The sequence below is a fragment of the Mya arenaria genome, chromosome 3 (assembly GCF_026914265.1).
Source record: "Mya arenaria isolate MELC-2E11 chromosome 3, ASM2691426v1".
Lineage (NCBI taxonomy): Eukaryota > Metazoa > Mollusca > Bivalvia > Myida > Myidae > Mya > Mya arenaria.
In genome coordinates, this window is record NC_069124.1 from 38,914,345 (window position 1) to 38,940,970 (window position 26,626).

Below are 26,626 nucleotides of genomic sequence, written 5' to 3' on the forward strand. Positions count from 1 at the left end.
TCGTGCCAATGAGTGTGATTAATATAATGTTGAAAGAACTTGTTTCACAATCGTTGTAAAATAAATATGTTTAAATTAAATTAAATTCCATCCCCGCATTGCTCACTTGACCAGCTACCGAACAATCCGGAGCGGAGAAGGAATCAACAGAGTGCAGCAAGACATTACATCATTCTTTAAAAAACAGGCCGAACCATACTGAGTAAACAACGTGTAATTTCATTGCTATTTAAATATGCTTTTTATGAACTGTTCTATGTTCCGAATGCATACATGTGCTGTCATTTTGTTTTACATGTTTAATGTTGTTTTAATTTAGAAGTATAATGACAGATTATTTGTCATTTATTGAAACAATTATTCAACAAATATGTATACATAATATTCCACAAACAGAATGTATGGTATAAGTGTAACCGACATTGCAATCTTCACAACTTAATATTTCACGTCATCTATAATTCGCAAACGCTGTCATTTTCTGAAAATCCGAAATGTTGCTATTTCGAAATAATTTTTTGGGTCCCTACGATGTCGGATTAACGGTGTTTGACTGTACAGTATAGTTGGTCGTGTCCTGGTTTTAACTTAGTCATGGGCAGGGGATATTAAAATTAATTGGCACATGTGATCACTACATTTGAAGTCAAGGTGTCTCTTGCAAGACCGCATTCCTACCTTGAAGTTCAAGGTTACACTTAAAGTTTAATCATCATGAAATGCTGTAAAATGCACACAGGGTATAGTTGGTCAGTCTGAGTTGTAACTTTGTCATGTATAGAGGGAGTTTGAAATTACTTGGCACATGTGTTGCTTACATAAAGACAACATGTCTCATGCAAGACCGCAACCCTACCTTGAAGTTCAAGGTCACACTTAAAGTTTAATCATTTAATATACAATGCTGCATTTATACATGTACAGAATCATAATTTGGTCCTGTCCAGGCTGTAACTTTTTCTTGCACAGAGAATTTTTTTTTTTGAAATTAATTGGCACAAACTCATATGTTTGATGAAGAAGACATGTCAGGACTAGACTCGCATCCCTACTTCTTACTTCTCTCCTGCATAATTGACGTCAACCAACAGGAGGGCCAGCATATGCTATAAGTTTATGATAGCTCTTCTTGAATATAGCCATATTAGAAATTGCATAATCCATTGAACTGGATGGCACTTCGGGGACATTCGTCACTTACTGTGACAGCTCTTGTTATATGCATAATTTGCCATATTGCAATTGGTTTACATGTCATAAACAAAAACTTGAAACTGCCCTTCTCAGAATGATCATGTGTGTGTTAAAATGATCTTAGCTGCAAAAGTAAAAGAACATCCATGCTGTCATGTTTAAGGGTTATAAACCCATGATAATGTATGTTAATGATGATTGTATAGACATTAGAAAAGACCGCTTGCCATGTCAGTATTTGCATGAGATACTTCAACAGGCTCATTAATATGTGTCACCTAGACAAAATGTCATATTTTGAAATCAACCTGTAGAAATAGGTGATTAAAAATGCACATTGACTGTGATTGAGGTTATGACGTTCTATGACTGTGATTGAGGTTATGACGTTCTATTACTGTGATTGAGGTTATGACGTTCTATGACTGTGATTGAGGTTATGACGTTCTATGACTGTGATTGAGGTTATGACGTTCTATGACTGTGATTGAGGTTATGACGTTCTATGACTGTGATTGAGGTTATGACGTTCTATGACTGTGATTGAGGTTATGACGTTCTATGACTGCGATTGAGGTTATGACGTTCTATGACTGCGATTGAGGTTATGACGTTCTATGACTGCGATTGAGGTTATGACGTTCTATGACTGTGATTGAGGTTATGACGTTCTATGACTGTGATTGAGGTTATGACGTTCTATGACTGTGATTGAGGTTATGACGTTCTAAACAAAGAAAAGATGCTAAAGAAGAAGTTGTTAATCAAAGATTTTTTCTCTTTTGTTTGGTTTTCTTTTTGTTTTTCATATCAAAATGAAATGCCTTTAATATAAAAAAAACATATATTTCTAAACCTCCAAATTTTTTTATTGCATTATAAAAACACAAAGAGAGCATACGTTATGGACAGCTTGCATACTGAAATCTCTTTCATTTTCTACCTGAATCCTGTGTAAGAAGTTATATTCTGAGAGCATGATTGTGTACTGAATAATGCCAAATATTGATTTTCTGTATTTCAGCGTTTGACCCCCTTGAGTCCCAAGTACTCCTTAAAAAGCCCTAAAACGGCATATCAAAAAGGGGGGTTACATTTTTTACTAATGTAGCTTTCAGCAATATTACATTGCATTTTGTATTAACACAAGACAGTCTTGATAATGGTGTGTTCCATTTATTGTGGAGTCTGCATGCATAGAGCGGGACATAGTTGTCAAAAAAACTTGCCAGAAAGGTTCACGATGATGAGTAAGCATGTCGCGCACAAGACCCAGGTCTGTACCTAAAAGGTTAAAGGTCAAAGGTTGAAATGTTCCTTGTCCGAGCTGTTTCTTGACCATGCATTATAGGATTTTCAAATAACTTGCCATTGCGGTTCACCATGATGAAGAGGCATTATGGTATTTTGAAAAAAAACTTTCCATTAAGAGTTACCATGATGAAGTGTGTGTCGCACACAAGACCTAGGTCTGCACCTCAAAGGTCAAGTTTAAAGGTCAAAAGCTAGTTTAGTTTAAATGATCCTTGTCTGGGCTGCATTATAGAATATTTGAAAACCATGAAGGTTCACAATGATGTGATGTGTTGCCACATGACCCAGGTTTTTAACTGAAAGATCAAGGTCACGCTTAGAAGTCAAAGGTTGAATTTGATCCTTGTCTGGGCTGTATCTTGACCATGCATTATAGGATTTAAAAAACAAGAATTAAAAAATTTTGCATTGAAGTTTCACCATGATGAAGGGGTGTGTCACGCACATGACCCAGGTACCTCAAAGTAAGTCATGCTTAGAGTTTAAATGTCAAAATGACTACTGTTGATAGGACTGGTCTGGACTGAGTCTTATCTGGGCTGTCAGGGGTGTAGCTAGAGCCTAAAACATTTGTAGGCCCGATGATACCAGAAATAAAATTAAAATAAAACAAACTTATTGTTGTTCAGTGTTTGAAAAGTTACTTTTTATTGCATTTTGGGGTTATTTAATTTTTTTGTCATTTTCAATAAAGTTACTGGCTGTATCTTGTCATGCATTATTATTAGGATTTTCAAAAAAATTGCCATGGAGGTTTACCATGTTGAGGCATAGTTTCGCTGGTACATGTATAGTGTAACTCCATGTCATTCTTTGTTGTAATTGCATGGAAGAGCATTATGTCTTTGTGGAAGGCTCGTTTAACTTGACATGCTGCCATTTGGCGTCTAGTAATAAATACATCTTTTATAGATATATTAAGGAAGACAACTTAACAAAGGTTGATATCTGTACATGTGCTTTTATGAGTTGACTTACCTCCCTTTTATTACATTTTTTTTGTTTTTATGATGTTATCATATTTTTTATGTTCAATCTATGTAACATTGCTTTGTTACAGTTATTTGCCATATAAGATATTAAGATTAAAACATTATGAGTTAACTCAAATAAATGAAATGTGAGAAAAACCCAGTGTAATGGAAAGTTGTGACCTTGATTGACCTTTCAATGAGCACAGATAGTGATGACATCACAAAAAGGTGAAAACACAGGTAATCCAGATCATTGACAATATTGCATGTTGACAGTTTGATGTCTTCTTGATGGAAAACAGCTCTTCCCCCTGTTACAGCTTATTAAAAAAATGATATCCATCACATTTGGACAGGTAAAGTAGTGTTTCATAGATCACATTTTGTTGCTTTTGAAATTAATTGCGGGGATAAATAAATGAATACATGATTAAATTGATTTGATTTGTAAGTGATGTACTTGTGTCAACAATTTTTTGGAGCCCCTGAATGTAGTAAGGTCTGTATTTGAACAACAAAAGTTGTGATTTTGTCTTATCCTTGGTATTTTATGCAGTCCGGAGCAGGGCTTCTAAAACTTTGGAACCTCAATCGGTCCGGACCCGGCGACGACACCCCCCCACACACACACACAAAAAACTAAATAAAATCCCCACCCCCCTCAAAAAAAGAAAGACCTGTTCAATAGTCCGATTTTATAGAAATGTCATACATTTTCGCGACATCTTTTCTTTCAATATTTTTTGCGATGTGGCAATTTGTAAGAGGGCTCTAGAGCCAGCATAGCCGATTCGGATAGTCATTGATACAAGTTTAATTCGAATGAGATTCTCATCGAGTTCTGCGGCGTTTCTAACAAGAAAGACTGCGAATGTAATTAATTAACTGTGGCTGTCGGGAGGCGTTAAGACGAAAAAAGTGAAACCGTATTATGATCTATTTGCTTAATGCTTCATAAGTGGGTCAACATTCAACTGATAATCTTAAATAATAGTATATATCTAGATTTATAATCGGGGCAACCAGCTTAAAGTGTGATATCGACAACGGTTTTTTCATTATTGCGAATAAATATGACGTAAGCGGCGGACTCAGCTGTCAGACTATGTAGTTAATCAAGCGTATCGCTGTTCATATCCTATATATTATTACATTAATTAATTCGGTATTTTAATGTTTTCTCGGATTAACAATGACATGCATTTATCTTTAAAGCCGTTTTTAACCAGCAATGGTTCTTTATAACAATTTAAATTTAACTGTTTTGTAATCAACAAACGGATATCATGTAATGATTGACGACGACATAACATATTGCCATGTGAAAATATGGACCGATTTTAACACTTAATCAGGAAAGCTGCAAGCAGATAATTAACACATAGTTTGTTTAATTGTGTCTTCTGCTTATACCAAAACACGTGATTGGACCAATTGCAAGCGTCTGCTAATTAACAGATAGGCTATAGAGTGATCAGCGTAGCGGAAAAAGCAGCTGGTCGCATCGGTCTCATGGTAACCAAGACACTTTTATGACCCATTGGAGGTAGTTTGGAATGTGTGAATGACCCTTGAATGTTTATGTATTACAATTTCTACATCTTTAACTGACTTAGTCATTTTGGACCGAAATTACAATATTTTTTAGAAAATTTCGGACCATTTTTTTTTACACTTTTTGAAACTGAAATCGGTCTGGCTTGGTCAAAATCGGTCCAGACCGGCAAATTGCCGGTTTTTAAGAAGCCCTGGTCCAGAGACAGACAAGGTCATTTTAAAAAAATTGGTCGAGACTTGAACACAATTCAACTCACAAACATTAAAGGGAGTATTTCATGGTTTGTAAAATGCACTTTTTATGGATTTTTTTATTAGGGAATAAAATGTAGCAAATCATTAAGAGTGTTAAAAGTAAGATACTGAACCCTCAACAAATATAAGAAAATATAATAAATACTGTGTCCCTGCCAGGCATTCAATGCCTCTCACATGTTCCTGATATGTTATTACTGCGCGCAACTTAACACGTACACCACGCTCAATGAGTTCTCAATATGCGCACCACATCCAATGCGTTCTTTGTACGTTCTTACTACGTCTAGGAAGATTGTGAAGTGCTCATCATGTCCTCATTACGTTCTTATGACTTGAATGAATTTGCAAATGTGATTGAGATGGACGTTGTAAGAACCTGATACAAACGTGTCTGAGATGTGTTAAGCTCCGAAATAACATATTAACAACCAAACAAGGACTTCTACAACGTGGCAAGAACGTACCATAGTCGTAGTAAAAGCGTGTAGAGGTCATGGTGAGAACTCCATTGATGTAGCAAGATCGCAATGACAACCTAGAGAAAATGCAATGAGAAGGCCACTCAATATTTTCCCTTCCAGTACTAGGCTTGCACTACATCAATCAAGTTCCTACTAGGTTTTAGTTAGCGGTCACTACGTCCAAGCTGTCGTTAATAGGTTATTAATAATAAGTTCTTACTACGTCCTGATATGACCAGGTCCTCACTATGTTTTTTTTTTAACATGTTCTAAGTCCGCTCACGTCCTTCACGTCCTTATCGGATTCTACTGTGTTCCTTCTACGTTGACCAAGTTCTGACTGCTTCCTGCCAGATTTTTTGAGGACATGGTGGGAACGTGGCCTAGTGTGATGGGGGTATTAGGAACCTTTTTCAATTTTCAATGCAAATATTCAGTGGAATCTGACAAAATTTAACCAGGAAAAAGTTACATGTATATATACATCTCTTTAATAGCCTTTGATTTTTAGCTCGACTATTCGAAGAATAAGGAGAGCTATACTACTCACCCTGGCGTCAGCATCGGCGTCACACCTTGGTTAAAGTTTTGCATGCATGCACCTTAAAGTCATTATCTCAGAAAATACATCATTTATTGCATTGAAACTTTGGATATGTATTCCAAACTATCTTTCATACTAAATTAATGAAGTTAGATAACACCAATTTGAATATAATGCAAATAATAGGACTTAATTAATAGACTTTGAAATTCTGGCTAAGGTTATGCCTGCAAGCACACATAGGTTAATATCTCAGCAACTACTTGAGGTAATGCATGGAGACTTTATACAAAGGTACTCAACTATCCAACCTACTTAATTTACCAAGTTAGATAACTCTAGTTTGCATTTAATGCAAATAATAGGCCTTTATTAGTAGACTTTGAAATTCTGGTTAAGGTTTTGCGTGCAAGCACACATAGGTTAATGTCTCAGCAACTACTTGAGGTATTGCATTGGGACATTATACAATGGTACTCAACCATCCAACCAACTTAATTAACCAAGTTAGATAACTCTAGTTTGCATTTAATGCAAATAATTGCCCTTTTATTATTCGACATAGAAATTCTGGTTAAGGTTTTGCGTGTAAGCACACATATGTTAATATCTCAGCAACTACTTCAGGTATTGCTTTGAGACTTTATACAATGGTACTCAACCACACAACCTACTTAATTAACCAAGTTAAATAACTCTAGTTTGCATTTAATGCAAATAATTGCCCTTCTATCTAACCTACTAAATTAATGAAGTAAGATAACACTTTTTGAATATAATGCAAATTATGGGCCTTTATTATTTGACATAGAAATTCTGGTCAAGGTTTTGCATGTAAGCACACATAGGTTAATATCTCAGCAACTACTTGATGTATTGCATTTAAACTTTATACAATGGTACTCAACCATCCAATCTACTTAAATAACCAAGTAAGATAACTCTAGTTTGCATTAAATTCAAATAATGGCCTTTTTTTATTCCACATAGAAATTCTGGTTAAGGTTTTACATGTTACCACTTTTAAGTCGATACCTCAGCGAATACATCATGTATTGCATTGAAACTTTACACACAGGCTCCGAACCATTTAACCTTTTTATTTATTGAAGTAAGATAACTCTATCTTTCATATTATATAATTTTTGCCCCTTTTTATGCGACTTAGAAATTTTGGTTAAGGTCTTGCATGTTAGCACACATAGGATAATATCTCAGCAACTACTTGATGTATTGCATTGAGACTTTATACAATGGTATTCAACCACCCAACTTACTTAAATAACCAAGTTAGATAACTGTATTTTGCAAATAATGGCCCTTCATTATTAGACTCAGTAATTCTGTTTCAAATTTTGCATGTAACCACATTTATGTTAATATCTCGGCACATCATGTATTGCATTGTAATCTAATCTAACAGTGATCCATGCATGTTTTGCCAAAACTTTTCAATCCTTACACTGAAAAGTGGCAGAATAGTCGAGCGCGCTTGTCTCTATGACAGCTCTTGTTTATTCATGATCTGGAGATCTATCAGCCTTTGCCATTTTGGGGAAACCAAAACTTGTGTACTAGAGTAGGCATAGGTACACCCCTGCACCTTCTTGTCTTTCAGCTATGAGACTAGATAAATTGCTTAGATGTTCTAAAATGAGACTCTACTAATTTGTGTAATATTTTTACACTCTGTTGACTATTTTGTTTATTGAAGGAAACAGGATTTCTGTTAACTTGTCAGGTGTCAACCTCCAAAGTCATGTTCGACTGGTGTTGAATTACTTCTGACTCATTTTAGTGATGGCATTGTCCAAAATATATTATAATGTCAATAGTTGTATAGCAATGATTGGAAACAATGAATTGCAAACTGAAAAGCATTCAAGAATGTTTAGTTTCTTATTTGTGAAGAATTGTTACTTATTGCTGAAGACGACTTTACATGATTAAGTAAATTGCTATAACTGGGCATGTGCACAAGCTGCGCCTACAGTTTGCATATGCAAAGGCACATTTTCAGTTTGCATTGTCCCACCATGCAGTTGTGAACAGGTCTATTTGACAGCTTAATTTTAAAGCTGGAACTAAACACTCATCTGTGCGTTCATCTCTCCGTCTGTCACAGATAGTGTCCGCTCCATATCTCTTGAACCGCTGGAAGGATTTTGAAATAAATACCCATTTATGTTTTACCATATTGAGATTGATATTATTGAGATGATGTGCAGAGCGCATGTTACAACCAGCTTAGTTTCTAGTCAAGCTGATAGGTCAAAGCAGATTTTGACTATGCTGGACCACTGTGATTGAGATGACATCACACTTAGAGGTAAGAGGTCATATGACTATATTTAACATATTGCAACAAACACAACTGTCTTAGCTATTAGTTTTGAGTCTGAGTTGGTGTCTCCAAACTGCTTAGTTTAATTTTGTTGTAAAATTGCTCTCTGCAAGAGCAATTAATAATCATATAACTACGCATGTAACAAATAACCTGTTGTAGTCAATTAGGCGCATACCAATTATCAAAAATAGTTACATTAAAGATATCTTGAAACATTAAAAAAATAATAATTCGAGTCAGAGTCTCAAACTCAGACTCAAGCTGTTCAAAAGTGAATACGGGCCCCATGCATTCAAGGTTATCCTTGTCTGTTATTCTTTATGTACTCTCAAGGACAAAGTTTCACAAAATATTGTCTTCCTGGACTTGTTTACTTATTGTGGACTGTTATCAGTGTTCAATGAGTAGGGCTTCAATCATTGTTGCCTTTATTATACAAGACTATGAGTTAACAGAGTCATTGAGCCAATATTTATAGATGACTGGGTGCTTTAAATCTTTCAGCCCATATTTTCTGATGGCTGGATGTATTAAATCATTGATAGAACAAACAAATTTATCATCTAGATCAAGTTGTTGTCAGTAGCTAGGAAGCATTCAACAGCTTCAGGCTTATCAGTTTTTATGGAGTTGCTGGTATTTCAGGTCTTTATTTCCTAAAGAAGAAAAATAACTTTCCATGTTATTTAATACTGATGTGCTCCAGATTTTCGGTCCAGGTTTTTAAACTGGTTTTAAATGAAAACCAGCTTAGGCCAAATAAAAAAATACCTGTGTTTCCGGTAACCGACCCTATTTTTTCCTCGCCGGCCATAATCCTTTTTAAGGCATAAAATAAAAAAATAAATATATCCTCATTTTTTTTTCCGTTGTTTCTCTGTCTCTGTTCCCAGAGAATAAACTTTCATTCCTGGTATGTATTACCGAGACGCTTTGTCAACAGGAAACAAAATAGCGGAGTTCGGTGAACCCTGTCCGATATCTTCTAATTGGCAAACATTTTGCTGCTTTTATGATGAAAATATTTAGTATATAGCTCGCGGTGTTATTTATCCATATCCAAATAGGCTTTGCGTATATCATGCAGGCTTCTTTAGATTAGGCTTTGTGAATTCATGCAGGCTAACTGCCAGGTTCCAATACACATTTCATTAATCATTACATTAATTTATCACAATTATCAATGGTCATTTATTTTGCCTAATTTAAGTCCCATCAACTGAAATCCAAACACCTGCAACAGTTAACAACACATTTATTGGAATGTGTCGGCTGCAGATCAAAGGCGCGGGGCTATGTTTGAATTTATATCGGTCAGTCAGATACCGTATGATCCCATTTTATTGCCAGGATTTCGTCTAGGCTGGTGAGAAAATAACATACAATCGAAAAAGTAATAATGCATAATCTTCGTCTAAAACAATGATCGAAATGTATGAATTCACTACAAATATGAATTAAACTTTGATTGTACGAAATTAATATACATAACATAAATCCATATCCGCATTTACTTGTTCTGTTGTTAACCTTCCTCCACATAAGAGGAGCTAACAGTTGACAAAAAAATCAACAATTTTCTTCAAACAAATTAACAAATTTAGTTGATAATTGACTGTTTGGCTTGAACATTATCACAGATTTGTAGAAATTAAAGTGCTGGATTTTTTCTAAAAAACGATCGAGTCTTATAAACGAGTTTTGTATACAAAAAAACACAAGATTTCATGGGCAAAATAGGCGGGAAAATACGGTAGTCGAAGGTAAGGAAATGACTTCAGACAGTAAACAAAGTTGTTGTTTTTTTTCTGACTTTTTGTGAATTATAAAACGCTTAGATATGATATAATTGATACGATGCAACAAAATATTGCATGAAATCCCGACCGACCGACCCTATTTTTTTCGCCATGTTACCAGAAACAGAGGTATCTTTTTATTTGGCTTTATTAGAATGCTTTGGGATGCTGTTTTGTGTTGTCAAACATTGGTTTGCACTAGTCTTAATCAGTGTGTGTATGGTACTGATAAATTACATCATATATGCTACATCGGAAGGCAATATTTGCTTAAAATGAAGACATAAAACAAAGAGAACTTTTCTTTTACTACACCATTATAAATGAGACAAAGAACAGTCTATGCCGCTTAAGGAGCCCCGCCTTTATTTTAATACCAGAGTTTGAAAAGGTGATTAGATTAATCAAACACTTCGACAAACCTGTTTCCAAAATAATGTTTTGACAGTGCTCGTGTCAGATGGCCGTATTGTGAAAAGGTTTGTCTAATAAGTGTTTTAAGAAACTAAACCCTCAATCAACCTCTGGTAAAAGACCTATGTTTCATTTGAAATGGTGTCACATGGTGTCACATGGTATACACCCACACTGTTAATAACTCAGGCTAGCATTGTTAAAAAGTAATGAAGTTGGTGTGTAGGAAGCTTATGCGAAGACATAGCTTGGGATTGCTTTTGAGGGGGTAGGGTCAAGGTCAAGGTCACTGTTACTAAAATAGAAAAATGGTTCCCACTAAAAAAATTAAGTAAGGTTATATGGATGGTGATGAAAGGTGGTGAGTAGGTAGCTTATGTGAAGAGCTAGCATGGGGTTACTTATGAGGGGGTTGGGGTCATGGTCACTGTTACTAAAAATAGAAAAATGGTTTCTGCCCAACAATTTTAGTTATAATTGATGGATAGTGATGAAAGTTGGTGTGCATATAGCTTATGTGAAGAGCTAGCTTGGGGTTGCTTTTGAGGGTCGGGTTCAAGGTCAAGGTTACTGTTACTGAAGATAGAAAAATGGTTTTCGTCCAACATCTTAACTTAGAATTGATGGATAGTAATGAAAATTTGTAGGTAGCTTATGTGAAAACTAGCTTGGGATCAGCTATGAATGAATAACTTAGATAAAGGCTGCTACTTTTTCCTAACTAATGCTAGAAATTCATTGGCTATAATTTCTGATTGCCCATATTAAGGTCCTGGTTTCGTGGAATAAATGCGCTTAACAAAGTGTAAACTGCTGAATAGTTGAATTATGCCTGATCAATAATAATTGTTTGTCTTTTGTATATTGTTTATAAGATTACTGTTTATACAAGGGAGGTAGGTGTAAAGATTTAATCAAGATAATTTTACCCCATGGAGTATAAAAATGTTTTCGACTGATGAATTTTGTCTTGATCGTAGGTTTTTATGAAACAAAGCAGTCAAATGCTATATAATTTTTTTGTTTATTTGTAAGCAGTTGTATGTATACTAGACAACTATTGTGGTTTTGCATATTTAGAGTTATAATATGCAGGGAACCATTGACTTGAATGAAATCTTATAATCTTTATGGTTTACCCTTGTTTCTTTGTAAACAATCCCTTCAAAGTAACTTTTTGATCTATAAAGGTTATTTGTTTAGTTTAGTTTGAAATAACTGCCTACTAAAGTAGTATCTGTGTCTTTTACAAATCTTTGAAGAATAAAGCAAAATTTTGCGATTTACTTTATGAGTTCTAGGGATTAAAGTAATTGTATTGCTTTATACAGAGAGCATTTTAAAACTGAAATGCTCCAATTTCATAGCTTTTGGTTTATAAAGACTTTGAAACTGAAGGATGCCATAATTGTTTTTGTTTAGACGTCCTGTGTGCATGATGATATGGGACATCAAAAACTCACTGCAGAGAGTGGTGCAGTAACCACAGTAACTAATCTTGTATGAAGAATTTAATGCAATCTATGCTGATTGAAATCTTAATGTGTCGAGACTATATACATTTTTGGTGACGGTAATACCTCATGCATAGCTATCGGGTTATATCAGTCAGTAAACCTGACTTGTAGTGTTTTCATTTCATGTTTGGTGAATGTTACATGTGACAAAAAAAATGAAAAATGTGAATTAGTGAATATGCACATGGGATTTAAACAATTTTAATGTTTTCAACTTTGTCATTAGTGTAAAATTCCTTTTAAAACTTCTGAAGAGTTCTTTAGTTGAAAAAGTGGTTTTAGAAAAATAAACATTTTACTTTAAAACAGCTCTGTTTTTGTTGGAAGGAAAGGAAAAGGGCTTTCATTCCTCCCATACCTGTATAGAGCTTCAAGTTTTGTTCAGTTTTTGAAAGAAAAAACGAAGTATTGGAGAAGACTGGACAGTTAATTTTTTATTATTTTTGGTGGGTTTTTTTTTTCTGAAAAACAATGGATTTCTTTAAAGAGTTGGAGAGAAAGACACTGGAACATAGGTATTCTTTTTTCTTCAAATTGTATTGATATTGATCATAAAATAAATTATTCTTGTAATTTAGCATTTAGATGTACAAAGGTTTTATTTTACAAAGAATATCCTACTTAAGTATAAACAAATATTATTGACTGATATGCTTTTATGATAATTGCTAAAAAATAAACTACGTTATTGTGATTCTAATAAATAAGCCACATGCATGCAGTACTGTTTATGTTTTACAAGGAAAGAGATTGAACTGAATCGACTGTCTGGTACCCTTTATAATTGTGATTGCTGTTAATGTTCCTGTGAAAGAACGGCCATTATAACCCAGAAACCAGTTGAAATATTTGCATTTCTTTAATTATGCCCCTTGATTGACTGGTGAAACGATCAAGCATTGGGATCAGCTGACATTATTCTTGTTCATTCTACTTGGATGGCCCAACATCATCTATGATATCTTGTAACACATCCATTTCATGTTTAAAAAAACTGAGTGAGTGATATAGTCATAAACACCTGATCACAAAATCAGTTAAATATGATAAGTGTCCATAATTCATTTATTTTTTGCCAACGAGGAATGTTTGCTTGCTTGACTGGCTCAATGTTTACATGTGAAACTGTCAAACGTGTTCTTCGTTGACAAGAATTATGTCCTAACTGACCTGGGGCTGTTTTTTGTGCAATATGCAAAAATGGCTGGCCCCTCAACATTTTGATTTTGTAATACATGCTCTGTTGTGGTTGTAGATATTTGTTTAACTTTGTGTGGCTGTATATTGAGTGTTAGTGCTTAGAATCTTTATTCGCTTAGGAATGAAATTTTCTTGGAATTATTAAAAAGTTGTACCTCAGTGAAGTTTGAGGATTATTCAGAGTATGGAAAGGTACTTTTACATACATTTTTTAAGCTCAACCTTTGTTAAATGTATTTTATGTACTTGCAGAACCTTAGTGTCTGGGTTGGCGTGCAACAACTTTATATATATATATATATATATATTCATATCAAATTTGGTAGATATAATACACACATGTACATCTAGGCTCATAACTCTGACTTTAATAATTTTCCAGTTATGGCCCTTTTTCAATTGAGAAACAACAACCGGCAAGCATTGGCATTGGCTGTGTGGTACTTTTATCACAAAAATGATCTGGTTGCGAGCACTTGGTACGGAACGAAGTAACCGGCCAATCTGAATATTGAAATATTATTTAAAACCACAATTGCAGACCCTGGTGTGATATGGATAATCTGTTTTATATTGTAGAACATGATTTTTATGAGCTGTGAAATGTTGTTAAAAGGCCAGAAATGGTTTAAGAAATGACTTAAAAGTCCTTGATTGATGTACGATGGTTAATTCCCCATATTGGAAGGCTTTAATGTAAAAGAATTTCACTCATTTTATTACAATGTCTTCATTAAAGTCATTTGTAAATCTGTTTTGATAATAAGTTTCAATAATGGTGTAATGCATTGCTATTCTGCAAGATGTTGTTTTCAGCTCATCTGCATTTTGGTGAAAAGTATTTCCAGTAATGTTGTAGTGATTGTGTCTTTTGTCAGCTGTCAGTTGTGCAAAAAATAAAGAAATTATGTGTAGCTAGCATGGTAAAAAAATCTGGCTTACAATATTAATAAGTAATGCCTCTGTGACCAATTTAAAAATACTGGCCTGAGTGTAACCTGCTGTCCTCCTTTCACTTAATCACTATTTAGATCCCTCTGATATGAAATTTATAATATATTTGCAATGTTAAATAGTGATTGATTGACTACACAATTATATGGCAATGTAATATGTGGAAAACGAAGACATTTGACGGGTTGTGAGTGGAATTTAGGTGTACTTTTTCTTATTGAACATGTCTTTTACTTACATTTGATTACACATCAAAAAATAATATATTAGACTTTAATTCAAATGGTAGTTTTGGTGATGCTATACTGTGATTAATCTGGACTCTGAGGTCATGTTGTGGTTATTTTGTGGTCTATGAGTTTAATAGAATGACAATTTATGTACAGTCATAACACGTTGGCTACATATCACTTTGCTCGATATCCTCATTGACTCAAACTGTATTTAACGTATCAATTTTATTTTACTATATTTTCATATAAAATTTGATCGGATGGCTCGATTTCTTTAGGATTAATTATTCGCCACACTCGATGTCATTTTCGTGGTCCCCAGTAAGAATTTCACACTTTATTTTATCTGCTTGGCTCAATGTTATTTTCGCAGTCCCAGGTAAGAATTTCACACCTTCATTTGTTTGCTTAGGTCGATTTTGCACAAGGCGCAAATCAATTATTATTTGCTTGATTAGTATCACTTTAACTGGCAGTCGGACAGTCAAGGCAGTTATAATGGCAGCCTAAGAAACTTCCTAGTGAAGAATGTGAAAATACTTACTCCAGAACTACTAGACAACTAGCAATAATACAACCAGCACATACTTCAACAAAACCAGCCAGAAAAACATCTCTTCATTTTTTAAAGCTGTGTAATAAATAAGAGGTGAATTTGAATTGTAGTCTATGTCTATGTTTAGTGCTGTGTTTATATTTTATATGTTATGTTACTCACTGTATGAAATATGCTTGTGTATTGTTTGATATCGATTTGTTTATTATTTTTTTCTGTTTAAGTATCTCGGATTTTTTTTATATGGTATTGTCATAGTATCTAATGTGTATTGATGCAAACAGTATGATGTGGGTAAGGGAAATATCTCCTATAAATACTGTTCTCTGGTGGAGATACGTATGGAGAATGTAAAACAATAACAAACAAGGTAAAAATGACATTAATTTATGTATCAAAGAAAAATCAAAATTCAGTAAACAAATTCTTCGCTTAAAAGTGAAAGTATTTCAGATGATCCATAGCCTAGGATATCAAGCCAACAGGTTTCAACTGTAATTGATGAGTCTGAACAATATAAATAATTATAAGATTGTAAAGAAACCTACAAATTATTTGTTTCAGCTACAATTAAGTATGGACTACCAATCATGAATTGTATGACTTGAATTATACCCCCAATCGGATAAAAAAAATCCATGATATTTTGGTGTTAAAGTAATAATTTGGAATGACAACAAACTCTAGATTTTATTTATTACGTGTGCAAAAGCATTTTTAAAAAGAAGCACAAAGAATGATTTTTTTTCGATAAAATTCATTAGGGCAGGCAGCGTCAAACTCACCTATGAAACTGTAAGGGGTGACAATTCTTGACCAAACTTGGTCTAAAGGAAGAGTTTATGGATACCTTTCATGGGATTAGGTTTGGGGTTTCTAGGGTCAAGGTCAAGGTCACAGTTACTAAAAATAGAAAAATGGTTGAAACTAAATAACTTTATAGTTAATATTGACAATATCTTGATCAAACTTGGTCTATAGAAAGGGTTTATGGATACCTTTCATGGGATTGCATTTGGGGTCCCTAGGGTCAAGGTCAAGGTCACTGTTACTAAAAATAGAAAAATGGTCGAAACTGAATACCTTAAGTTAGGGTTGACACATCTTGACCAAACTTGGTCTATAGGAAGAGTTTATGGATTCCTTATATGGGATTGCGGTTGGGGTCCCTAGGGTCAAGGTCAAGGTCACTGTTACTAAAAATAGAAAAATGGTTGAAACTGAATAACTTTAGTTAGGTTTGACATATCTCGACCAAACTTGGTCTATAGGAAGAGTTTATAGATACCTTTCATGGGATTGCATTTGGGGTCCATAGGGTCAAGGTCAAGGTCACTGTAACAAAAAAGTTGAAACTGAATTACTTTAGTCAGGGTCCACATATCTTGACTAAACTTGGTATAAAAGAAGAGTTTATGGAGACCTTTCATGGGAATGTGTTTGGGGTCCCTAGGATCAAGGTCACTTTTACTAAAAATAGAAGAATGGTTGAAACTGAATAACTTAAGTCAGGGTTCACATATCTTGACCAAACTTGGTCTATAGGTAGAGTTGATGGATACCTTTCATGGGATTGCGTTTAGGGTACCTAGAGTCAAGATCAAGGTCACTTACTAAAATAGAAAAACGGTTGAAACTGAATAACTTTAGTTAGGGTTGACATATCTTGACCAAACTTGGTCTATAGGAAGAGTTTATAGATACCTTTCATGGGATTGCATTTGGGGTCCCTAGGGTCAAGGTCAAGGTCACTGTTACTAACAATAGAAAAACAGTTGAAACTGAATAACTTTAGTTAGGGTCCACATATCTTGACCAAACTTGGTATAAAGGAAGAGTTTATATGGATATATACCTTTCATGTAATTGCGTTTGGGGTCGCAAAAACAGACAAAGGCTGAAGTTCTTCTTTTAATCATTGAAAACCTGGTTTCGTCGCATTGCGGTGTTTCTTGTTTGACTTTATATTCTAGCAATTTTTATAGGTAAACATTTCAACAATTGGGTCAAATTGCAATACTTGAATATAGCACATTTATCATTGAGGAAAAGCAAATGTATTTATACTGCTGTATTCTATACAGGGCTACAGATAAGGGTCTTAATGGTCGTAAATACGCTTTTAAACGCACCAATTATGATCTGTTCATATCAATAGTTATAAGGGCTTACCGATAGGGCTACATAATGCAGTGATCTCCCTTGACAAGCGTAGTGTTTTATAATACAAAGGGAAGCAAGGGCTGTGTAGCCATTAAGTTCTGCTTTTAGGATCAAGCCTATCGTGTATGTAAACTACATGCACGTTTGCATTGTATTTCAATGTGCCACTGTAGACTTTTACAATCACTATTTAACTTTATTAAATGAAAACAAGGTGTACACCACATTCACAGAATTGCATAAGGTCGTACAAATATTCTTAAAAGTAAAAAGTTATCTGTAGCCATCTCTTTGACATAAAATGTAAATTTTAAACAAATAAATTAAAAATCTCAGGTGGTTAATATGCCCTATATTAAAAGGCTTGGAAAAAGATTTAATGAAATCAAATTCACTGGTAAACAACTGTAATAGCCCTTGGAAAAAGATTTAATGAAATCAAATTCACTTGTAAACAACAGGAATAGCCTTGGTCCTTGATACAATGTTAAACAACAGGAATAGCATTGATACTTCATACACTGGTAAACAACTGGAATAACCTTGGTCCTTGATACAATGGTAAACAACAGGAATAGCCTTTGTACTTGATACACTGGTAAACAACTGGAATAGCCTTGATACTTGATAAACTGGTAAACAACTGGAATAGCCTTTGTACTAAATACACTGGTAAACAACAGCACTTGCCTTGGTACTTGATACACTGGTAAACAACATGAATAGCCTTGGTATTTGATTTACTGGTAAACAACTGGAATAGCCTTGGTACTTAATACACTGGTAAACAACTTGAAAAGCTTTGATACTTGATACACTGGTAAAACAACTTGAAAAGCTTTGATACTTGATACACTGGTAAAACAACTGGAATATCCTTGATACTTGATACACTGGTAAATAACAAGAATAGCCTTGATACTTCATACACTGGTAAAACAAATCGAATAGCCTTGAAACTTGATACACTTGTAAACAACTGGAATAGCCTTGATACTTGATACACTGGTAAACAACTGGAATAGCCTTGATACTTAATACACTGGTAACACAACAGGAATAACCTTGATACTTCATTATACTAGTAAACAACTGGAAAAGCCTTTATACTTTATACACTGGTAAAACAACAGGAATAGCCCTGGTACTTGATACACTGGTAAACAACTGGAATAGCCTTGGTACTTGATACACTGGTAAACAACTGGAATAGCCTTGGTACTTGATACTGTGCTTAATTTCCTCGCCTTAAATCCCCTGTTTGAATATCAAAATCCCTGGAATTCAGGCCAAAATTCCCTTGGATGCCTTTAAGAAATATGGCATGTATTTATGCTTACAAAACTTACAAAATACATGCAAATGTGCATATTGATATTTCTTTTATACCAGATACTTATTCATATACAGGGGTAAAATTCTTGCTTATAAATTTGTATTAAATTTCTTTTTCAATGTTAACAAAAAATTTTCTTCGCAAACAATGCCTACCATGGATGTTCTATAGAACCAAAGTAATTTGTCAAATATTGAACATATGCTTCAAAATTCATCTTTGTTATTAAAGTTAAGATTTTCTTTGTAGTCTAGTGTTTGATTCTATAGAATCTTTTTTGCTGGTTAAGCTGTTTCAAAGATTACAATTGTTTGTTGGAGACGGTACCTTAATTCAGTTTAAGTATGGAAAAATTTGCTGGATATGGAACTTACCATAATAGTCAACCTAGTATATCTCAGTGATTCAAAAATGGACCTAGATAACGGATGGATTACTTACCACAATTTGGGTGGGTGGGTGCGTGCATGCTCATGTTTGTGTATGTGTGTGTGCGTCCAGGCAATCTTGTCTGGAGAATAACTTGAAAAGTTTTTGAGGTATTTTAAACTTCAAACTTCATATACAGATAGTTCTCATTGAATAGAAGTGAAGTGCATATGAACCACAACTCTGGGTGCAGTATTATACATGTATAAGTGATTGTCCTTTGTTAATTTTCATACTTATTTTTTATCCAGAGCATAACTTGAAAAGTCTTTAAGGTATTGACTTCAAACTTAATATACAGATAGATCCCATTGAGGAGAAGTGCAGTGCACAGAAACCCTAACTCTGGGTGCAGTATTTATAATGTCATTGCCCTTTGTTTGTTTTTTTTCATTGTTTTTTTGTCTGGAGCATTTCTTGAAAAGTCTTTGAGGTATTAACTTGAGACTTAATATACAGATAGATCCCATTGAGGAGAAGTGCAGTGCACTGGAACCCTAACTTTGGGTGCAGTATTTATATAGTTATTGCCCTTTGTTATTTTTCATTTCTATTGTCGGGAGCATTTCTTGAAAAGTCTTTAAGGTATTAACTTTAAACTTAATACACAGATAGAGCTCATTGCAGAGAAGTTGTAGCAGTGCACAAGAACCATAACTCTTGATGCCATATTTTTTATTTATTGACCTTTGTTAATTTCCAATGTTATTCTTTGTCGTTTATAAGGTGAAGTTAACACATTTTAATTTTGTCAAGGTCACTAGATTGGCCATGACTGTCTCAAACAATAATTTAATTTTTCAATTTTTAAGCCAGTTTCATGGTTGGGTACATAGCAGATATTTATTTAAAGGAGACCTCAAAATGACAGGTATCCCCATTTCATACCGCCCATAATCATGGGGACGCACATGCAAATTACTGACCCATGATCTTTGGACAGAAATTTTGTGAATGTTTCACATACATGTCCCTCTTTATGCTTTGAGGGAGTTTTAGAGGATTTTCAGTTCACAAAATGTTTCAATATGGTTTTAACTTCACATTTGCCTTCTGTATACAACAGGGCAAGAAATAGACTGAAATTTATTTAGGATTTTAATTGTCAAAAAACATTTTGTTATTAGATGCAAATGGTGCTAATTTGAATATTTTCCAAATTTTCTGTGACATTAATTCATGCGATTCAATTTGGATTATTTTGGGAAGGAGTTATCATCATTTACAGAGGACATACTGTTCTGACATAGGATTTATTCGATGAATGCAGATTTTTATTGTGATAATTAAAAGCCTTCAGTGTAATGGGTGCTAGTTGAATACAAAGTCAGGAGTATGTGGGGCTGATATTATCTGAAGGTCCTTTGGGTTCAAGTACCTTAAATAAGCTATGGCAAATACAGTCAAAGTCTATTCTCCATTCTACAAAAGACAGTGGTATGTAGGAATGATGCTATCTTGTTATATTTCGGATTTCTTTTGATATATCTTACATAGATATTTATGCCATTTTCTATATCATCATGTTAGATCAAACTCTACTGTGTATATTCTACCATGACTTCGTTTATCTTCATCATACAGCGGATGTGCATTTGTTGTTGAATTTTCGATTCCATTTCATTCGCTTGATTGGAGAAATACTTAAAAAAAAATTAAAGAGCACAAAATGGATCAATTCTATCTTGAAAGCATGGATTAATTAGCAAAAGTTTATCAAGTGTATAATAATTAATATTCAATGGAATTTAATCTTATTACAAATTGTGCAATTTAACTTGGAGTAATGGAAATATTCTATACGTTTTATAAGAAGCTAGACCGGAAAAAGAGGTAAAAATATTGTAATTGAACAATGATCTTTTATCCCCCTAATAATTGATGTGATGGAAGTTTTGTTTTTATGTGCTTCATTACCCCACTATAAATTTTAAAGGGGTTGGTCAGTTGGTCTGTTGCAATTTTCCTTGTTTGGATGATAACTTGAAAACTATACTGGATGAAATTTAATTAAACTTATTCGATGGTAGATTAAAATGAGAGGAAGTGCAGTGTACAAGAACCATAACTCTTTTTTAGCTTATTACAGAATTTTTGCCTTTTGTTACTTTTCCTTGTCTAGAGCATAACTTCAAAACAACTGGATTGAATTTAATTAACCATCATGCAATGGTAAAGCATAATGAGAGGAGGTGCAGTGTACAAGAACTATAATAGTATTTCAGCTAATAAAAGAGTTATTGCCCTTTGTTACTTTTTCTTGTCCAGAGCATTACTTCAAAACTACTGATGGGTTTGAACTACAACTTGATATATAAATAGATGGCAATGAGAGGAAGTGCAGTGCACAAGCACCATAATCCTATCATGTATCCTGTATGTTGAGATAGCACACCCCTTATGAAAACCTCCATTGGAAACTCTTCAATTTTAATGCTTAGCCGACATGTATGTTGTTAAACACAGGACTACAAATCTTTTGAGGGTTTCAAGGTAGCAGTTCAAATCTATCAAGAAACATTCTTATTTACTTTTTTGTTTTCTTTTTTTTTTAAGTAGATTAGGCCACACCAAATTCATGTTTCGTTCCTCTGAATTTTGCCAAAAATAAATTGGAGTGACCGAGCGAATTTTATTTTACAATTTTGTCAGTTTTCATAAAACATGAAGCGAGCGAAGAGCGAAAACCTTTTCTTTTTCTTTTAATCAATATAATCAAGATTTTTTTTTCAATATAATTGCCTTTTAAACCGATTTGAATCTTGAACTGAAACTCTAATGGAAAATGTCTGAATACATACTATTTATTCATCTGTTTTTATAGTACACACATGATATGGATCAACCAAATTTCTGATATAATTAAAATATATTTTAAGTATGGTGATCATTCATAATAAAAAATAATGCTGCTTTTAGGAAAAACTTTGAAAGGACTTATTTAAGTCTACCCGAATCTTTGCAACTGTATTTAGACATTCATATATAAGGATTGATTTCGGATGTTTAAAAAATCATATTTTACACTGGCATCATCAAACATCAGACTCCATATACATTTAAATTTCTTGACTTAATTTTGTTTTGATTTTCATGGCATGTGCTTATATCGAAATAAAAAGTAATTGTCAGTGAAACGTTTTTGTTAACCCGGATTATGTTGTAAAAGAAAATAGAAGTCAAGGTGATAAACTTAGTATAGGCTTACCTATTTTTTGGTCTATCCCCACCAGTGTTAATATCGCTATTTGTGAAAAGATATTTGTTTGAAACTGTTGTTTAGTCAGAATTTTATAAAAAATGACTTTAATACATCAATTTGGACCAAACAATGAACCATGTTCCTGTTAAGTGAAGCTTTCTTTTTCAGCATCGACGACATTGGGTAAAATTCTGGTTAGTTGGGTTATGACTTGAATCAAATATAATACTAAATTGAGTCATTGTTCATCATTCCGATTTCCATCCAAAAAGAATCACTTAAAACAAAATATTATAGCATCTGTATCAGATACACATGTTTAATTGCATCATTAATGATTCAATTAATTTAACTAAAACTTATTTATTTTTCAAAGATTGTGAAACAAGTTATTGATTCAATTAACGATCCTGTAGTGCATGAGACGATGGACTGTGAATGACTTTCAGCATGGTCAAAACACATTTATTGTAAAAAAAAGATTAAATTCCCAAAATCCGAACCACAGTGTTTATTCCCAAAACCACCATTTTGATTGAATTTATTGAAACCTGAATGCTAAACCGATTGATTTATAAAACACCGTGCATCGGTTACTTCCATTTACATAAAAACACTTAAATTAGCGTAGAAAAATTAATAAAAAATTAAAATTGAATATTTCTTCAGCCTTTATAAAAATTATCACCACAAACAGATTGGTGGCGATAAAAATATAGGAGTGGACGCTCAATTTTTTAATTTTTTAGCTCCACTGGCCGAAGGCCATGGAGCTTATGTCGTCACAGATTGTCCGCCGTGAGTGCGTGCGTGCGTGCGTGCGTGCGTGCGTAAACTTTTACTTTAAACGACATCTCCTCTGAAACTGATAAGCGGATTTTGACAAAACTTCACAGGAATGTTCCTTTGGTGGTCCTTTACCAAAATTGCTCAAATGGTTCCGGTCCATTGCACAATATGGCCGCCAGAGCTAAAAATAGCAAAATCTTTAAACGACATCTCCTCTGAAACGGTTCGGCAGATTTTGATGAAACTTGACAGTAATGTTCCTTGGGTGGTCCTTTATTAAAATTGCTCAAATGGTTCTGGTCCATTGCACAATATGGCCGCCACAGCTAAAAATACCAAAATCTTTAAACGACATCTCCTCTGAAACGGATAGGCAGATTTTGATGAAACTTGACAGAATTGTTCCTTGGGTGGTCCTTAACCAAAATTGCTCAAATGTTTCCGGTCCGCTGCACAACATGGCTGCCAGGGCAAAAAAATAGAAAAACCTTTAAAGAACATCTTCTCAGAAACCGATGATCAGATTTTGATGAAACTTAACAGAAATGTTCCTTGGATGGTCCTTTATCAAATTTGCTTCAATGGTTTCGGTCCACTGCACAAGATGGCCCCCAGAGGTAAAAATAGAAAAACCTTTAAACGACTTCTCCTCAGAAACCGATGATCGTATTGCAATGAAACTTGACAGAAATGTTAATTGGGTAGTCCTTAACCAAAATAGCCCAAACAGTTCTGGTCTGCTGCACAACATGGGCACCAGAGCTAAGAATAGAAAAAAACGTTAAACTACATCTTCTCAGAAACCGATTATCAGATTTTGATGAAACTTTACATAAATGTTCATCGGGATGCCCTTTAACCAAAATTGCCCAAATGGTTCCGGTCCGCTGCACAACATGGCTGCGAGAGTTAAAAATAGAAAAACCTTTAAGGACTTCTCGTCCGCAGTCTTCACGAAAAACATTTTAACCTACTAGCCAGTTGGACTAGCATAATGGCATATTTTACTAGTCCGAATGACAATCTAGTAGTCCGACTATTTTGCCACATTATAAAACTGTATGCTTGAGGTAAATACCTATTTCAATTGAGCAGCTTGCAGTTTGAGTAAACATTTCTTTATTATGATGCTCATGCAGTGATAGGGAGTGACATCCTTCTGTTGGGAATAGTGCTCCTTGTTTTTCAGAACCTATGGGTACTATGTAAAAACAAAAGGCATCTTGCTTGAATAGACTGTAATAATATCAACATGGTTAGAAAAGAAATGCCATGCTTTAATAGCTTTGATTACATTTTACTACTGAATTACCTCCCTTTAATAGAAAAAAAAATAATGTCTTAATTTTTCATGTATAGCATCTTTAAATAATTTTTAAACAATAATAATTTATGAGTAAACATATAAGCATAAAGTTCTCACAAAAAGATCAATTTAAAAACCTTACATTTATACATAGGAAAGTATATATAGACTGAACATTAATTTTCGTTTAAGTGACATTCTGAAAGTTTATGAAACAGCTATTTTTAGTAACTTAAATGGCCGAAAAGTGTAAGTGAAACACCAAGTCGATTCTATCTCGTCAGTTCTTGTTCAGGTTAGATATTTGCTTCATAATCTATTCAGATTAAATTTTTATTAATTGTTTAACTTTTAAGCATTATTTTGGGTCGATATTTATAGTTTAAAGGAAAAACTTATATCTTAAACAGCGACAACGTGTCGCGAGTGGCAAAAGACCACAGTCCACATCGTCAGTCCACAAATTGCCTGCGTCACGATTGTAACATAATCTTTATGAGACTTAATAACAAGGGTCATCTCAACAAAATCTTTGACAAAATGGCCCAAATGGTTCTGTTCCGCTGCACAACATGGCAGCCAGAGCTAAAAATAGGAAAAACCTTTACACCACTTCTCCTCAGAAACCGATGATCAGATTTTGATGAAACTTGACAGAAATGTTCCTTGGGTGGTCATTAACCAAAATTTGTTAAATGGTTCCAGTCCACTGCACACCATGGCTGCCAGAGCTAAAAAATAAAAAAACCTTTATACGACTTGTCGTCGAAACCGATGACCTTTTTTCGATAAAACTTGACAGAAATGTTTGTTTGGTGCTCCTTTACTCAAATTGCCCAAATCATTTCGGTCCACTGCACAACATGGCAGCCAGAGCTATTAAAGTAAATTTTTTTTTTAAATAACTTCTCCTCAAAAATTGATGATTGTATTTCTATGAAACTTGACGAAAATGTTCGTTAGGTGGTCTTTGCTTGAACCTTTTGGCCAGTGGAGCACAGGCACTGATGTGCCTTTTGTTTTTTACATTTTCAAAAATATAGGAGTGGTAAATCCGCGGAATGATTAACATCAATTTGGTATGGCCTTACATTTTTTTTAATGAAGTTTATTTTGTATTTTTGCAGTGCTCTGCCAAGGACGCGCCCTTGCACCATTGGCGCAGAAAAAATCGGGATGGCGCAACGAAATACCTGTAGATGGGCCGATCGGCGCGCCCGTTTTTCGAAAAGCCGTTTTGACTTAATCGAATTTTCGAAGAGCCATTTTGACTTAATCAATTTCTTTTTCAGAAGTTTTACAGCACAGCGTTCATTTGATAAAATAACGATTTTCATTGATCCGTATACGTGTAACTATCCAATCGCGAGGGGTAGTGTATTTTTTTTACTAAATTGTAAATTATTGTGGTTTCTTCTGAAGAAACATTATTAAGATACATTCCCAAACCTACTGACCATTGCTGAACTAGCTCTGTCTGCACCAGTACACACAGCAGACTGTGAAAGGGGTTTTAGTGCCCAAAACTTAGTAAAAACCTCACAGAGGAATAGGCTATCACCAGAGGTTGTGGATGACCTGCTTGTCATAAAATGAGAGGGGGGAGATATTTAAACAAATTCAATTTCAATGAGGCTTAATTGGTGCATTGTAGGAATGCAAAACAGAGGAAAATGTTCCTGTGTGGGGAGGGTTATAAAGCATAACAACACATTGACATATGAAACTGTTTATAAACATACAACATTGTGTCTCATTTGTGGTTCTGTCCAATATTTGAGAATACAGTGCTGATGTCATGTGGATGTTACACCATGTATATAATGGGTAAATAAAACACTTTCATTTACAAGTCTTCATTTTGGCCCTTGCAAAGGTCATGGCCCTTCACTTTTGAAAATGGCCTTTAATTTTCATGACTGCTGGGCCATTCGGCCCCATCTTTTTCAATCCTTGGCAGAACACTGATTTTTGTATTTTCATTAAACAGTAATTATAACAAATTTATTGCCATTTGTTAGTCTTTTTCTTGGTCGGAGAATAACTTGAAAACAAATGGATGGAATTTAATTAAACATT

At 34.2% G+C, this 26,626-nt stretch overlaps 1 protein-coding gene across 5 annotated transcripts in view; it reads left to right on the plus strand.

The window, feature by feature from the left end:
- LOC128227977 (uncharacterized) overlaps positions 1–26,626 on the plus strand; it is a 186,304-nt gene that overhangs the window by 48,041 nt on the left and 111,637 nt on the right. Inside the window, exon 1 of one of the 5 annotated variants that reach the window (XM_052938978.1) lies at positions 3,721–3,838. The exons of 2 other annotated variants lie outside the window; for them this stretch is intronic. Coding sequence is in view for 2 of the 3 variants with exons in the window: in XM_052938976.1 (XP_052794936.1) it covers positions 21,037–21,083 (47 nt within the window). In the remaining variant the exon portion in view is untranslated. Of the gene's footprint in view, positions 1–3,720; positions 3,839–12,477; positions 12,895–20,908; positions 21,084–26,626 lie in introns of those variants that run through there. 2 more of the 5 variants (XM_052938977.1, XM_052938976.1) reach the window with 2 other exon arrangements.